At 34.9% G+C, this 16,187-nt stretch overlaps 1 protein-coding gene across 1 annotated transcript in view; it reads left to right on the top strand.

Annotated features, from left to right (window-relative positions):
• The window catches only part of LOC107709510 (collagen alpha-1(XXIV) chain-like), a 125,639-nt gene that overhangs the window by 4,179 nt on the left and 105,273 nt on the right, over positions 1-16,187 (top strand). The window contains exon 2 of the mRNA XM_016514004.1: positions 7,240-7,310. Within this exon, the coding sequence (XP_016369490.1) occupies positions 7,240-7,310 (71 nt within the window). The remainder of the gene's footprint in view (positions 1-7,239; positions 7,311-16,187) is intronic.

Below are 16,187 nucleotides of genomic sequence, written 5' to 3'. Positions count from 1 at the left end.
TTTTGAATTATTTACACTTTTCCAGTGATTTTTTCCTTAACAAAATAAATCTCTTAATAGAAAAAAATTATTTCTTCGTTTCTGCATATTTTAATGAGTGATATTGTTTCAAATCATGAAACCGGTTTGTGTTCCTGACTTTGATGACGTGTATCTTCAGCACAGTTTGCAGTGCAGGCTGCAATATTAATAATACTACATTTTTGTCTCTTAGAAATGCACATTTGACAGTCGCTTGAGTTTGGATGCAGATGTAAATTTATGTTCATTATCAAAAACATTAACATCTGTAAAAATTGTAACAACTTCATTTTTACATGCAAATGTAATTATTCTGACTGTTTGAGTTTTATTCAAATTAACCATTGTTATAAAGCACCTCAATACTAGGCCTGTCACGATAACAACTTTTTGTTGTGCGATATATTGCCCCAGAAATAATTGCGATAAGCGATATTATTGTAATTTTAAAGACCATTTTATGCCACTGAATATATAATCATAATGTAACAGCATAATAATGCAAGAAGGCCAACTTGTATGGAGATTTTTCCATCTACAGATTTTTCCCTGACCTTCTTTTCTCTGTAAATTAATGGTGCACACTATTGCTGAAAAACAAAATTACTACTTAGCAGTCAGATGTCCGTATGCACAAAGGCACAGATCCCTAAACAAGACCATATCTGCAGATTAAACTTTTTTTTATAGAAGCATTTATTAAATGTGAACTAGCACCTCATGACTACACTGCGTTATGTACGAGAAGCTGCAAAAGACACAGGCGCAAGTGGAATGTACAAAACATGGTAACATTAATTTTTAAATAAATATAATGGGCGATATATTGCATCACCAAAAATTATTGAGGTCATTGTACATATATTGCGCGATAAGTCGATATATTGATTATTGCGACAGGCCTACTCAATACCATGGTAAAAATATAACTATATGGTTTCTAGGTATTTGTGTGAAAAACAGTAGTCTGTTTAGCATAAATGCACAAACACTATATTTACATTTTACATTTACGGTAAAATACCGGCAGCCGTGGTTGGAAGGGAAATACTAATATATATATATATATATATATATATATATAGAAGATATATATAGAAGGTGCACAGTGTCATTCACACAAACACTTATCATGGTAACACACATGATACTGAAATTATGCAGTAAACATTAATTTAACAACATTAGATGTAAGATAAAACCCAACTGATAAGAAAAAACTAAGAAGAAACATAGTTATTTAGAAGAAAAAACATAAAATATGAAGTGTCATGCAGGGAATTCTGGGAGTGTCAATTTACGTTTTTTTACTGTAAATTATACAATGACTTTTTCTTTTCCACTTCTAAAAACCCGCAATTTTAACAGTATTTTACTGTAAAATTACATGAAATGTATATACAGTTATTCACCGTATGTAGTATGGAAAGTTACTGATAATCAATTAACAGGTTTTTACTGTAGCATTTTTACAGTCTTTTATTGTTAAAATCACAATAATTTTTTTACAGTGTAGCTTAAACACAAAAAAATACTGTAATTATATTCCATTACTCCTTTAGTTCATTTAATTCATGTCTGCATTAATAATATAACAATTTCATATAAATATCCCACATTTCTGCCACAATACCATGATGCAGTTAGTGTTACTACAGTAAATTCATGGCAAATGATGGTGATTTGTAGACTGATTTATTGTCTTCTGACTGTATCGTAGCTCACAGTGTCTCTGCTGTTTGTCAGCACCGTTTCATCTGGCTTTAAACTAGTTAAAATCACGAGTCATTTGTGTTCTTCTCTGAATTCAGTAGCTTAGAATTATTGTTATTGTTATTCGCCCAGCCCTAGCTTGAACCCAAAGTAATCTGTCGAATTTGTCAAATCTAGAAATTCATTGGTCAAAAATCATTGCTGCGGAGGAACCAGAATGTTTCTTGAATGCTATAGTTTTCATGACCCGCAAAAGTGGATGCAGCTTTCTGAATCTAGTTTTATATATTGAATCTATTGTTTATATTTGGAAGTCACTTGTTCAGTGTTGGGGAAAGTTACTTTTAAAAGTAATGCATTACAATATTGTGTTACTCCCTAAAAAAGGGACTTAGTTACTTTTTATGGAACGTAATGTGTTACGTTACTTTTATGTTAGTTTTTAAATCTGGGCTGGGCTTGCTTGTTTGTTTTTAATATAAAAAAGTTCTATTTTTGACGAATGTAAAAGCCTTTTCACACCAAAAGTGAAATGCATGAGCCTCAGGCTGAAGGAAATGTAAATTCACGTCTGTACAGTAGAGAGCGCAGCTCAAACAAACCTTTCAGTTATGCTGCTATTATGGATTGCATGAAGAATAGGATGCAGAAAGTTCAGCAATAAAAACAAATGAAATCCGATTTCTCTCAACATGCGGACAGGAGAGCTGTCAGTCAATAAATGAGAAAACAAAGTAACTGGTGATACTTATTTGAAAAAGTAACTCGGTTATTTTCTTGTAAATTAAAAAGTAATGCATGGCCTTACAAGTTACTTGAAAAAGTAATCTGATTGCATAACTTGCGTGACTTGTAATGTGTTACCCCAACACTGCTAGTAGTCATTTAAACGAGTCAACGTTGCGTCAGAACTAGTTTTGTTCACTACACAGTAGCCAGATGTGAGAGTAATTTAGGGTCTGGCATCGCTGCAAATCTCAGGATTTACTCACAGCCTGTTTAATGAGGTTTGGACATTTGTGGATGGATGAATCCAGCGTTTTTAGCGTTCTTCGAGGAACATGGAGATTGTTTCATCATGTTATGAAGAGCATTTTCTCAGATGTTGAGGAATATGACGTCCGGTGAATCATCACAGGAACATACAAGGGCTCAGACAAACTCTTGTTTAGATTCGGTCTTCTCTGTTTCTTTCTTCCGCCGTGTTTTGTTTGTGTTTTTGTTTGCTTTTCTCCGGTCGTGGAATGTCACACCATCCTCTCGAGCGTCCTCTCAGAGAGAACTGTGGGAAAACAAATAAGTTTGACCAACCGATCTAGCTGACCAATCCAAAACAGCAGGTAACGTTGCTTGAAATCATGTGTTTTCCTTGAAGGAGCTTCATGGACCTCTGAGAACATCTGGCAGATGCTTTTATCCAACGTAGCTTACAAATGAGAAACATAACAAGCAATTAATCATAAAAAATGACCAAAACTTGGTGCTGAGGAGTTAAAGTGCAGAAAAGAGACTTTTTTTGTTTGTTTGTGCATTTGATTGTGGTTGAAGTTGTGCTCAGAATTGTATCTTGAAGGTTTTGTTGGTGTCAGCATATATCAGGTGGGGGATGAAATCTCTTGGGGTTAGTGTTAGTCAAATATGATCACTAGATAGACTTCCCTCGGGCCGCTGGTTTAAGGTTTATGAGGGAAGTATCTCAACACTGTGTCAGGATGAATGATGGTTTCTCTGACTCCACATTCGTCTCTGGGAGGATTATATAACCGACTGTCAGTCCTGTAAGAGGATGATGTTTCTTCGTTGATGGAGTTTCTCAAACCTGCGGCCTGTTGCATGTTAAATCTGTGTCTTAGCAACTAGTCTAACCAACTAGCAGCTAGTCAAGGGTTAATCAGTCTTAGTTTTGGGATTCAAATTAGACATTAGAAATCTACTTTTTATGTAACTGACATGAAGTCTTAAAGAAAAAAATTTGATGCCTAGCTTGTAAGACTAGTCTAAATAGTTCAAATCTGTTCTTTGGCAGGGTTATTAAACTAACTAGCTAACTAACTAAATAAATATTAAAATTGATTAATTTATAATAAATATTAAATAATAAATATTAACTGAAATGAAGTCAAATATATAAAAAAAAAACATTTTATTTCAGCTAACATTTTGCATTTTCATTTAGTTTAACATGATGTACTAAAATAACTAAAACTGAAATAAAAAGTAATAAAAAAAATATAGATGTAAAAATGGCAAAACACTGTATAATTACTAAGACTTAAAAAAATTAAAATGAAAACTGAAATTATAAAAATATTGAATTTGATATAAAAAAAAATATGATACAATTATAATATAAAAAATATACAAAAATACAAAATATATAAAAATATTTCAAAATATAAAAAAATAATAGTATCTCAATTATACTAATATAACACTGTTCTGTTCTGCTTATTGAATTAACATTGCTTAACAAAGATATGATTATTAGGAAGATCAAGGTTTTTTATTCATACAAGATCTCCTTTGACACATTCAAAACCTTGATCTTAATCTTAAAAATATAATGTTTGTGTTTGTTAGATATATGCATGTTTAAGTTACATATGAAGTGCCTCCAAAAAGCATTTAAGCCACACTTTGAGAATGTTTTGCATTTATTTAACAAAATATTAAAAGCAAGTGAGAGTGATTTTAAAGAAATACAGCACTATTCAAGTTGTTGTGAAACATGTTAGTTATTTGACTAACTAAACCGTTGGTTTCTCTGTAGACAAACATGATCAGCAAACTAACTGATCTTGCGCTTTCATTTCTTTAGCGCCACCTAGGGTTGAGCCGTCAAGCTGTCAGATTCCTGTTGAGCGTCCAGAGTTTCTGATCTGTTTTGCATCAGAATGATGGCAGTCAAATTGTTTGTGACACAGAAATCTTGTTCTTTACATTTTAGCCCTGCAAAATACTGTAAAGACCTTCTCGGGAGAGCAGTCGCTCACACTTTCTGAAACGATGGGCCGTTTCCTCTCCTGTGTGTTGTGATCCGCAGCGTTCCTGTGTTCAGCTTCTCTCGTCGACAGGATAATTACAGTTTATAACGGCACCAGACGGACCTCCATTAGCCCGCTCCGTCACAGTCATAAAATGCTTTGTTTGGGTTTCATTAGACCGCCAGGACCCCCCAAAACACACACACTGAGCTTTCACACACACATTCGACAGCTAAAGTGCATTAAACGCTTTCTCTGTCATAGTGCATTCATGTTATGTGATGTCTGTGGCTATTACACATATTACATGTGTGTCATACTATGCTATACATATTCATATTTTAGTATTATTTGTGTACTTTTATAGTATATATTAATATTTTGACTTTGCTTTTGTTTTCAGTTTATATTTTAATTTAAGTTTTGAAAATTTTGTTTTGTGCTTCGGCATTTTTGTTTTTATTAAATATTTTTTAATTTTTTAAATTTCGGGTCTAGTTTTAAAAATGACTTCAACGTAAATGTATTTTATTTCATTTAGTTGCCAAGGAAACATTTACACTTTTCTAGTTTTTCATATTTATGCACAATCAAATCACTGCAAAAAGTGTTTTTCTCAGTAGAAAAAAAGAAAATCAGTATAAATATCTAAATCAATATACAAGATGCAAAAATTACATAATATAAAACATTCATGTTTAATGAGAAATTGCTAAATTATTTTATTAGTTAATTAATTAGTCAGAATTAATTCAAAGGTTATTTTACGAGAGCCGACAGAAATCATGCTCAGCAGAAGATCTGTTTAGCGTAATTATAATTATTAGTGAGTTTTATGTCTTTCAGTGTTGCACAAGTAGTTCTCTGTTACTTTAAGGTTTCTGGTTTGTAGCCCCGCCCACAATGGAATCTCATTGGTTCAAATTCTCATGTATTCTGATTGGCTTTGATTTCTTTCAGTGTATTTATTGCTGGAAACATGTTACATCGCTCTTGGTTAGGATGAGGTTTTACCATGATTTTACTGTGATTAAGGGGGTTTTATAAGAGCATCTCTTACTGCATGGCCTCGAGGGGTTTGTTGTTTGATTCTGGACTGTGTTCTGTTGATTCTGTACATCTGAGGAGCACATGCTGGGTTCCTGTAGTGAGTCACTGGAGAACAGGCTTCCAGCAGGAATTCAGGCCTGAGGGATTCACAAACAGCAGGAATGTCTGATGATTCCCATTCACGCTGGAAAACAAGGAAAGCATCATGCATGGCATTACTGTACATGAGCGCCCGCCTTCGGTTCAGTGTGAAGGTCGCAGCGATGTGGGTCTGAGATTTTAGATCGAAAAGCATGGAAACATCTGACGGCGGTTTGTGTGAAGGCCTTTATTTTGGCAGGAATTCCAGTCATAACGTGCCTTCAAAAACCAGTTCTGCATTATATGTGCAAAACGAGCAGTGTTGCTGCAAAAAGTGAAAAACATTGTTAAATCATGATAAAGTAGTCTTGTTTATTGAGAAATTGATCAAAATGAAGTGAGTTTATGATTACAACAAGAAAATAACTGCAAATGGGGTCAGAAAAGGTGTTGGATATTAATTAATTCAATCAGAATGAATTCAAAGAGAAAAGCTTATTTTTCAGACTCCAGTTGCAAATATTTTAAAGACATGTTATACTTGCACAATAGCAAGAAATTGGATTAAATATGCAAAAACGAATTAACCTGCCAAATTAAATGCAACATATTTCAGTCAGCTTGAGACATTTAATACTGTATGCTGCATATGTATTTGTTTGATTTGTGAATTGCATGTGATATGCAGTATATAGTATACTCTATACTCTAGGGATAAACGATTAATCAAAACAAATGACAAATTAAAAAAAAAAATCACGATATGGAAAAAGAAGCTTTCATGGCTCCCTGTGGATTTCCATCAAAATAAAAGTCTGATGGTTTAACATTTGAAAATGAAGCTAATTAAACAGCCATAAATATTAGTATTGTAATTTTACAGTTGTAATGTAAAAATATTATTATTATTAAATACTAATTTTTTCTCATTTACAGTGAAATATTAGAATAGTAATAGTTCTTTTTTGTTTTTATTTTATTTTTATACTTTTAACAATAATAATAATATTAATTATTATTATTATTTTTTTTTTTTTTTAAATATCCATTTTTATTTTACAATAGTAATAGTTCTTTCTTTGCTTTTAGTATTTTTTATTTAGTAATAATAATAATAATTTAACATTATACAACTGTAAAATTACAATAATATTAATAATTATTATTATTATTATATAATAGCCATATTGATATATAATCACAAAATGTTGTGCAGCCCTACAAACAAGCACAGCATGTCTGGAATTTCTTTTTAACCGCATCGTAAATGAAAATTGCTGAAAAATAGCAATTAAATTTTTTCCGTCCCAGATCATTCAGCCATACACTACACAGTACGCAGTGCCAGTGTTTTATGACTGTTGAAGTGTTTGTTGTTGATTGTCTGCAGGAGATTCCTCGTCCTCCTCCTGTCAACATGTGTGGCGCTGCTGTCAGCAGAAGAGCCATCAGCAGCTCCAGGTATGCTCACCTCTCACCCTTCACCTTCTCACCTCTGACCTTTGACCTCTGAAATTCTGCATGCACTCAGAGTTCTGCCATTATTTAAAGCCGATGTGTGTCATTTGGATGTTAAAATACTTCCTCGTATCCCAGTTTAATATTCAGAGTAAATCGTTTGTAATATTTAAAGGGATAGTTCACCCAAAAATGAAAATCTGATGTTTATCTGCTTACCCCCAGGGCATCCAAGATGTAGGTGACTTTGTTTCTTCAGTAGAACACAAACGAAGATTTTTAACTCAAACCGTTGCAGTCTGTCAGTGTTATAATGGAAGTGAATGGGAATCACGGCTTTGAGAGTCAAAAAAACATACACAAACAAAACCAAATTAAACCCTGCGGCTCGTGACGATACATTGATGTGTAAAGACACGAAACGATCGGTCTGTGCAAGAAACTGAACAGTATTTATATAGTTTTTTACTTCTGATTCACTGCAATGTCTGAACTGTCCTGGGCGGACCATTGACACTCCTAATTGAGATTGTAGATGGAGTGTCAATGGTCCATTTGAGAGATAGGTGGCAGTAATGCACTTATAAGTCTGCGATCCGCCATAAAGCAAGAAGAAGACACGTCACGCACCGGCTGTCGAGAACGCGCTCAGGACGCGCGCTCAGGACAGTTCAGACATTGCGGTGAAAATCAGAGGTAAAAAACTATACAAATACTGTTCAGTTTCTTGTAGGGATGCACCGAAATGAAAATTCTAGGCCGAAGCTGAAGCCGAACAAAATGAAACACTGGGCCGAAGGCCGAATACCGAACACGATTTTTCACATTTTTCCCCCATGTAGGCCTATTTTGCCATTTTTTTCAGAATTGCATTAATTAAATTGCCAAAATGTGCTTTTTACTGATTTGTCCTGCTTTTCAAATAAAAAATAAATTACAAAACAACAATTAAAAAATATTTACTTAACACTGAACATTTTTTTAACATTCTAGCAGACATTATACCAACAAAGCACAATTTAGCTTAAAATTAATAAGTTAGTAAAATAATATTTTTGGCCATTTTTGAGACTGCCTTTAAAAAAATTCACAAAAATGTTACTGAGCAACTGACGAGTAACACAGTTTTAGCGCAGATTTTCCTCACGCTTTGGACTTTGAACCCTGGCGCCGCAAGCTCGCGCAGCGCTGTCAGAATACATGCAATTCGTACGTGCATTAGAAAATATAACATTCTGCAGTTTATTTACAAATCGTTTGAGGTCATTTAGCAATTTCAATCATCATACAGTATTAGCCACCTTTTCTTCTCATCGGAGACATGATGCAGCACTAAGTCTCTCGCTGTCGGTGCTTCACGCTTGTAATGATTTCTGCGTCTTTCTCTGATAGTTTTAAATACTTTCACACTGTCGACATGTTTGCTGCAACGCGTTCGTCATTGTTCGGTTCATATTATTCGGCCTTTTCGCTTTTCGCTTATTCTTAATAATTTCGGTTGCCGAATATTCGGTGCATCCCGCAACGGTTTGAGTTAAAAATCTTCGTTTGTGTTCTACTGAAGAAACAAAGTCACCTACATCTTGGATGCCCTGGGGGTAAGCAGATAAACATCACATTTTCATTTTTGGGTGAACTATCCCTATAAAACGGAAGGCGTTTCAGAGTCATTTTAATGCGTTTTGTTTGTTTTCCTTCCGATTGTATTTCTGTTTCTACGGAAACACCGATCTGCCAGTGTACATATTTTACTGTTAATATGAATCTGAGACTGTGTGAAATGTCTATGTAGATTGCATATAAACACACAGAGAAAGAGTGATGGGGGAAGAAAGGAGCAGTGAGCAGTGAGCAGCGAGCAAACTCATAAAACATTTTACAGGCACTAAATGGCCATTTGTGTGTATAATAATGCTTGTATATGAGCTATAATATATGATTGGCTCTCATATATGATGCATGGCAGTCAGTGTGAATTACTGAGTGCTTATAAACAGATGAAACAGTGGAAACATATTAAAAAGTTTACATTTATGCATTTAGCAGATGCTTTATGAATTATGCAAAGACTTACAAAAAAAGAGCAAATGCTAAAGAGGTTTGAGTGTGTGTGATTCTTATGGAAGCTTGTTTCTGGCACAGAATGAAAAAAATCTAAAATAAAGAAAAGGTAATTGCCACATTTTTTATCTCACAATTGTGAGATCCTATATCACAATTGTAAGTTATAAACTCTTTTTTTCCCCCTTGACATTCTGAGTTTACATCTTGCAATTCTGACATTTTTTTTTTATAATTCTGAGTTATGAAATTATGAATTTAAATCTCACAATTCTGACTTTTTCCTTGTAATTCTGAGTTTACATCTTACAATTCTGACTTTTTCCTCATAATTCAGAGTTTACGTTTTGCAATTCTGACTCTTTCCCGTAATTCTGAGTTAAAGTCTCATAATTCTAAGTTTAAATCTCACAAATCTGACTTTTTCTCTGAATTCTGAGTTTGCATCTTGGAATGCTGAGTCTATATCTCGCAATGTTGAATTTATGAGTTTATTTCTCTCAATTTTGAGTTTATATCTTGCAACTCGCAATTCTGACATTTTTCTTGTAATTTTATTGGAAAAAGTCAGAATTCTAAGATATAAACAAAGAATTGCAAGGGGGAAAAGTCAGAATTGCGAGATAAAAAGTTGTAATTACCTCTTTTTTTTTAATTTTTATTCCATGGTGGAAACCGGCTTCCATGAACTTTACTCTAGAGTAAATTCAGAAGGAAACCAAAAGCGAAGGAAGGACATTGGGAAGCAGGAAAGGAAGGAAATGCAAGCGTTCAAACAGAAAGAATTTGTGTCAGATTGCATGTGCTTGTGAGCGTGCTGCTCTCTCTTCACTGAATCGTCTGCGTGTCTGTTCTTGCGCTCCGAGTGACTCTCTATCTCTCACTTTCGGTCATATTTTCATCTTAATGGGTCATTTCCAGATTTCTGCAGGGCTCTTCTCTCTCGCTGAAGACTGTACAGATACAGAGAGACCGTGTGGAAGTGAGGAAGGTTCAGGCTGGTTTAGATGGACTCACAGGTCAAGCAGGTTAGCCTGCGGTGAGCTGCTTTTCTTCTGATGGAAACCTGATCTAAGCTGGTGGGAGGATTTTGGCATTTGCATTTATTTGTGTGAGATGGAGAACATCAACTCAGAGGGCAGGAAGAGAGATACTGAGAGGAAACCATAGTGATTCAGACTGGGTGATAAATGGCGAATTTATATATAGTATATTTAGAATGATTTTGAACTAAATATATACAGTATACAGTACATACAGTAATTGGGATTTCTTTTTTATTAGGTTGTTAAGTTTTCAAAAGAAGAGCTTGTCATTATACTAATTTCACAATCCGTTCTTGTTCAGACAGATATGTTTTAATAGCATCGCTGATTTAAATGTCAGCAAATATAACATTGTGACAGGTTGACAAGCTCCTGAATCAGTTTCAGTGATTCGATTCAAGACTGATTCAGAAATGTGTTGCAATTCAAAGGATTTTTGGCATTTTGTGTATATTAAATGTAGTTAGAAATATATATATATATATACAGTGGGTACGGAAAGTATTCAAATCTGCAAAGATGTCAACAATTCTGTGTTTTTCTGTCAATATGGGGTGCTGTGTGTACATTAATGAGGAAAAAAAATTAACTTAAATGATTTTAGCAAATGGCTGCAATATAACAAAGAGTGAAACATTTAAGGGGGTCTGAATACTTTCCGTACCCACTGTATATGTAATTATATAAATATAATACTGTAAATAAATTGCTTATTGCTAAAATATTTTGCTATGTTTTAAATACTTGTGTGTATTTATAGATAGATAGATAGATAGATAGATAGATAGATCGAATAAAACTATACAGATTATAGATTATATAACAAAATAAATATATTTTTTGTTTTTATGTTCATCAAGGCTGCATTTGTTTGATTAAAAATACAGTAAAAACACTATTATTGTGAAATATTATTACAAATCTAAAACAGCTGTTTTCTATGTGAATATCTGTTAAACTGTAATTTATTTCTGCGATCAAAGCTGTATTTTCAGCATCATTACTCCAGTCTTCAGTATCACATGATCTTCAGAAATCATTCTAATATGCTGATTTGCTTCTCAAGAAACCAATCTTATATTTAAAATAACTGTTTTCTATGTGAATATCTGTTAAACTGTAATTTATTTCTGCGATCAAAGCTGTATTTTCAGCATCATTACTCCAGTCTTCAGTGTCACATGATCTTCAGAAATCATTCTAATATGCTGATTTGCTGCTCAAGAAACATTTCTGATTATTATCAGTGTTGAAAACAGTTGTGCTGACGAATATTTTTGTGAAAACTGTGATCAATTTAGTTTTTCAGGATTCACAGATGAATAGAAAGTTCAGAAGAACAGCATTTATTGGAAATAGAATTTTTTTGTAACATTATAAATGTCTTTACTGCCACTTTTAATCAATTTAATGCATCCTTGCTGAATAAAAATATTAATTTCTAATTAATTTTTTAGAAATTAATTTCTAAAAGTATGAATTTTCTCAAAAAGAAAAGAAAAAAGAAAAGACGTTTAGACCACTAGCATGCAGTGCTGCATTAACGTCAGCTGCCGCTGGTCTAGATGGAGGGGGTGGAGGTTGTGATAGCATAGTCTTGCAGTTTACACAGCATTTGATCTTTATCTGAAATCATCACTGTAACAAAGATGATATAAAGATCAAACACTCGCTGAGATACAAAACACTGCCTGGCTGCCGTTCAAGCTGACATTAGGAAGAAAAGACACCTTCAAACAATAGAGGACAGCCTGCAGTAAAGATGTTACACAAGCACACATGAATTATGATTGCACAAGATCCTGAAGCCTTAAAGTATATCATTAGAAAACTGCTCGACTATCATTACACTGCGAGTTGGCAGCTTACAGAAGATTGTTTACTGTACTGTACATTCCTGTAGCTCAAGCAGAAGAGCACGACGCTAGCAATGCCGAGGCCGTGGGTTCGATTCCCAGGGAATGCATGAACTGATAAAATGAAGCGACACAGAAACCAAAACGTTTAATTTAGGCGAAAACCAAGTTTATTTAATAATCAGTTAATTAATCAAATGTGTTTAATAATCGACACTCAAAACAAAACTGAGTTGTATAAAAACAATTAAAATGCATGTAAGAAACTTTAATGATAAAATGATGCCAAATTAAAGAGCATCAAAACTCTTAAAATTGACAGAATTTGAAAGCTGAGACTTTGTTTCATTTCAAAAGTAACAAAGCGCAAAGCTTATTGCGATTATTGGATGGGATGTGCGCTATAAGTAATGCTTTTATTGATGTTTTTTTCACAAATCACAAAGAAGATATTTTGAAGAATGCTGGTAACCAATGACTTCCATAGTATGGAAAAAAATACTATGGAAGTCAATGGCTACCAGTATCAGTTTGTTTATCAACATTCTGGATTTATCAAAATGTGCAGTATGTAACTGAGCAAAAGTGTATCCCACAATGCAGTGCACTCGTGGTGCTTACTCATGCATGCTGTTGCTAGGGTGTTGTCGGTGGTTGCCAAGGCATTGCTATATTGCTAAGTGGGTTGTAACACATCGCTGTTTGGTTGCAAGGGTGTTCTGGGTGGTTTCTAGGTGGTTTCTTACTGGTTCAATGCAACAACAAAAAAATCTAACCTAAAGTGTCTATGACATTTTGTCAGTGTAAGTCTTTTTTATCATCCACCAACTGTCTGAAAGACTAATCTTTAGTTACGTTAATATTTATCCGCAGCTTAACATAATTTGTTTGGCACTCCAGTTGGCCATAGCACGACAGAGTTCAGTGTTCAATTTGAACTGCCAAAGAGGTGAAAGTTCACAGGGTCGCCCATGTGCTACCAGTCAAAAACATGGCTGGCTGAGCTTTGAAGTCTAATTCTCTTTTTTTTCATGGTTGTTTAAGATCCCGTCTGTTTTTAAAACCACGGTGAATCAAGCAACAAAGAGTTTCGAGGCACAGTAACAGCCTACGCTGAACTTGTAACTCCAGAACAGAAAGAACGAGAGGGATCAACGGTAACTTTGTGTCTCAACCGTTGTTGTCTTTCGCTTGTCATCTGTTTAAGTGGAGGATGAAGAGATCTGTTTAAACGAAAAGCAGAAAGTCTGGATTAGTAATGAAAGTGCCTGTTTCCAGCACATTTCCTCAGAGATTTCTCCATGGACATTCTCAAACCGTGTAAAAGCTTGTCTGTGTTTGCTGACAGGAGGACAAGCTTTCCTGCTCACTTGTTGGTGGCCTAATGGTTAGAGAGAGTCGGACTTGTAACTCAAAGGTCACGGGTTTGAGTCTCGGTACCGGCAGGGATTGTAGGTGGGGGCAGTGAATGTACAACGCTCAATACCATCCTCAAGACCCTTGAGCAAGAATACTGCTCCGGGTGTGTGTTCACGGTGTGTGTGTGTGTGTTGGTTCACTACTCACTGCTGTGTGTGTATACTTGGATGGGTTAAATGCAGAGCACAAATTGCGAGTATGGGACACTATACTTGGCCTTACTTCACTTTTCATTTTCACTTGATCTCAAAAACAGACTTGCTGTAGTTCCTTACGGATCTACTCTGCTGCCCTCAGGCAAGTGTGCAATTTCCTCATTGTTAAAATGCTTCTGTTCTAGCTTAATATACAGAGACAGCAGGTAAACCATTTGTAGGTTAATTCCCCTGAAAAGTATGGCTGTATTGAACATTGTTAGGTTTGCATGAGCATCCTAACCAGCCCGAGAGAGCAACATGGACCAAGTTTGTTGGCCTTGAAAACATTTGAAGTTGAACATGTGCAATTCTGTTTGGTGACACTGGTGGTACAGAAATTGCAAACGTTACTTGTAAGTCCAAATTCTGTAGAACAAGGGCTTACCTTATCAATTAATGGGTACAAGTGGGAAAGTCTAGGTTAAAAGTAAGCATTTTACAAATACTACTGCTAACCCAGTCGTGTGTTGTATTTAACAAAGTGTGTAATTTCTTTGATGTTAAAATGCTTCTATCCTACCTTAATATGTGGAGACAGTAGGTAAACCATTTGTAGGTTGATTTCCCTGAAAAGTGTAAGGCTGAGACTCTGTGGCGCTGTTAAACACTTTTACGTTTGCATGAGCATCCCAACTCAGCACCACGGACTCAACCAATGCATGAGACTATCTGTTGGTCTTGAAAAAAATTAAAGCATGCAGTTCTGTTTGGTGACTCTGGTGCAAAAATGGCAAACTTCATCTTTAAGTCTAAATTCCATTTAGATCAGTCCACCCCAAACCAGAACGTGCCTTATCAGTTGATGGGTGTAAGTGGGTAAGTCTGGGTTAGGAGCAAGCATTTAGATAAAACTAATTTGTCCTAAAAATATCAGTAAGTAATATGCATTCACTGAAGCTCCACTAGAGCATCCACCTAAATGTCTGTGACTTTTGTTGTTTAGACAGGTCAAAAAATTTGATGCTAATAGTAGGGCTGCACAATTAATCAAATTTCTAATTTACGGATGGCACAATTACGTAATCATTATTCTACATGCTTAAGATGTGTTTTTGTTATCTTAAGGGTTTTTCCATTGTTCTAATTTTAGTTTTAGTATAACATTATAATACCATGCATATTTTTACTGTTTTATTTAAAGAAGAAACCAATCCAATGTATAGATGCCATTTGAGGCTTAATACTATAGAAAAGCAATAAAAAGTCAAATGAAAAGTTGAAAAGTGTTTTCAACTTGTTTATTTTCATCTAAAAATATGGCATGCGGTTGCTTCAAACAGTGGTATAAACATCATTCTATGTAAATTGTGATAATCGTGATTAATAATTGCAATTACAGTCTCAAGGGAATAATTGACAATTATGATTTTTGTCATAATCGTGCAGCCCTAGCTAACGGATAGCTCATTCAAGGTGCGAATGGATATTTGCACTATTCAGGAAGTCAGCTTATGAATGCTTTACTTAATTGTCTCTGCACATTAAACTGGGGCACAAGAAAGTATCTAACATCCAAATTAAATTATGTGTGATAAGTTTTTCATTTGAGTCTAAACCAGGACTCTTCAACTCCAGTCCTGGAGGGACGGTGTCCTGCAGAGTTTAAATCCAACCCCATCAAGTACCCTGGAACAAGTCTTTTACAGTGTTCAGAAATACTTGCAAATTACATACAGGTGTGTTTAATTAGGGTTGGAACTAAAGTCTGCAGGACATCTGCCCCCCAGGACTGGAATTGAAGAGCCCTGGTCTAAACTAAACAGATATGACGAGGGATTAGTTCCTCAGAATGTTCTTTCTCATCTCTCTGGCCACTCAGATGCACACAGACTAATAACATTTGACAGAAAAAAGAAAGAAGGATCCACACAGAAAGAGAAAGAGAGAAAAGAGATGTGTGGTTTCAGACCCCCACTTTCCTCTCATTCTCTCTCTTCATCTGGACCACAGATGCTATGCAAGGGCTCATGGGTAATTTGTGATGTCATGTATGTCAAAGCACATATTTAACAAAGCCGCTTGTGTTGTTTGTATTATAGAGGCCTTCTAAGTTAGAAAATGTTTATGGTGACTGTCAGCCAAATTGAAATATTTAACTGATTTAAATTAAAGCCGTGGACTAGTTGCTAATCTCTACTGCTCATCCTTTAGTTTAGAGGTTTGAACAAACTTGGGACACTCTAGCATCATGCTAAAAACCACTTTGAACACCCTAGCAGAACCAACCACACAACAAACTCGCATCGAATATCTTTCTTGTGGTGTTTACCTAGCCAAACCCTGCTTAGCTTGTTGCTTACA

This window comes from Sinocyclocheilus rhinocerous, unplaced genomic scaffold (assembly GCF_001515625.1).
Source record: "Sinocyclocheilus rhinocerous isolate Xijiao unplaced genomic scaffold, SAMN03320098_v1.1 scaffold686, whole genome shotgun sequence".
NCBI classification, from domain to species: domain Eukaryota; kingdom Metazoa; phylum Chordata; class Actinopteri; order Cypriniformes; family Cyprinidae; genus Sinocyclocheilus; species Sinocyclocheilus rhinocerous.
The sequence above is the reverse complement of the archived record's forward strand: the minus strand, read 5'-3'. Positions and strand labels throughout refer to the sequence as shown.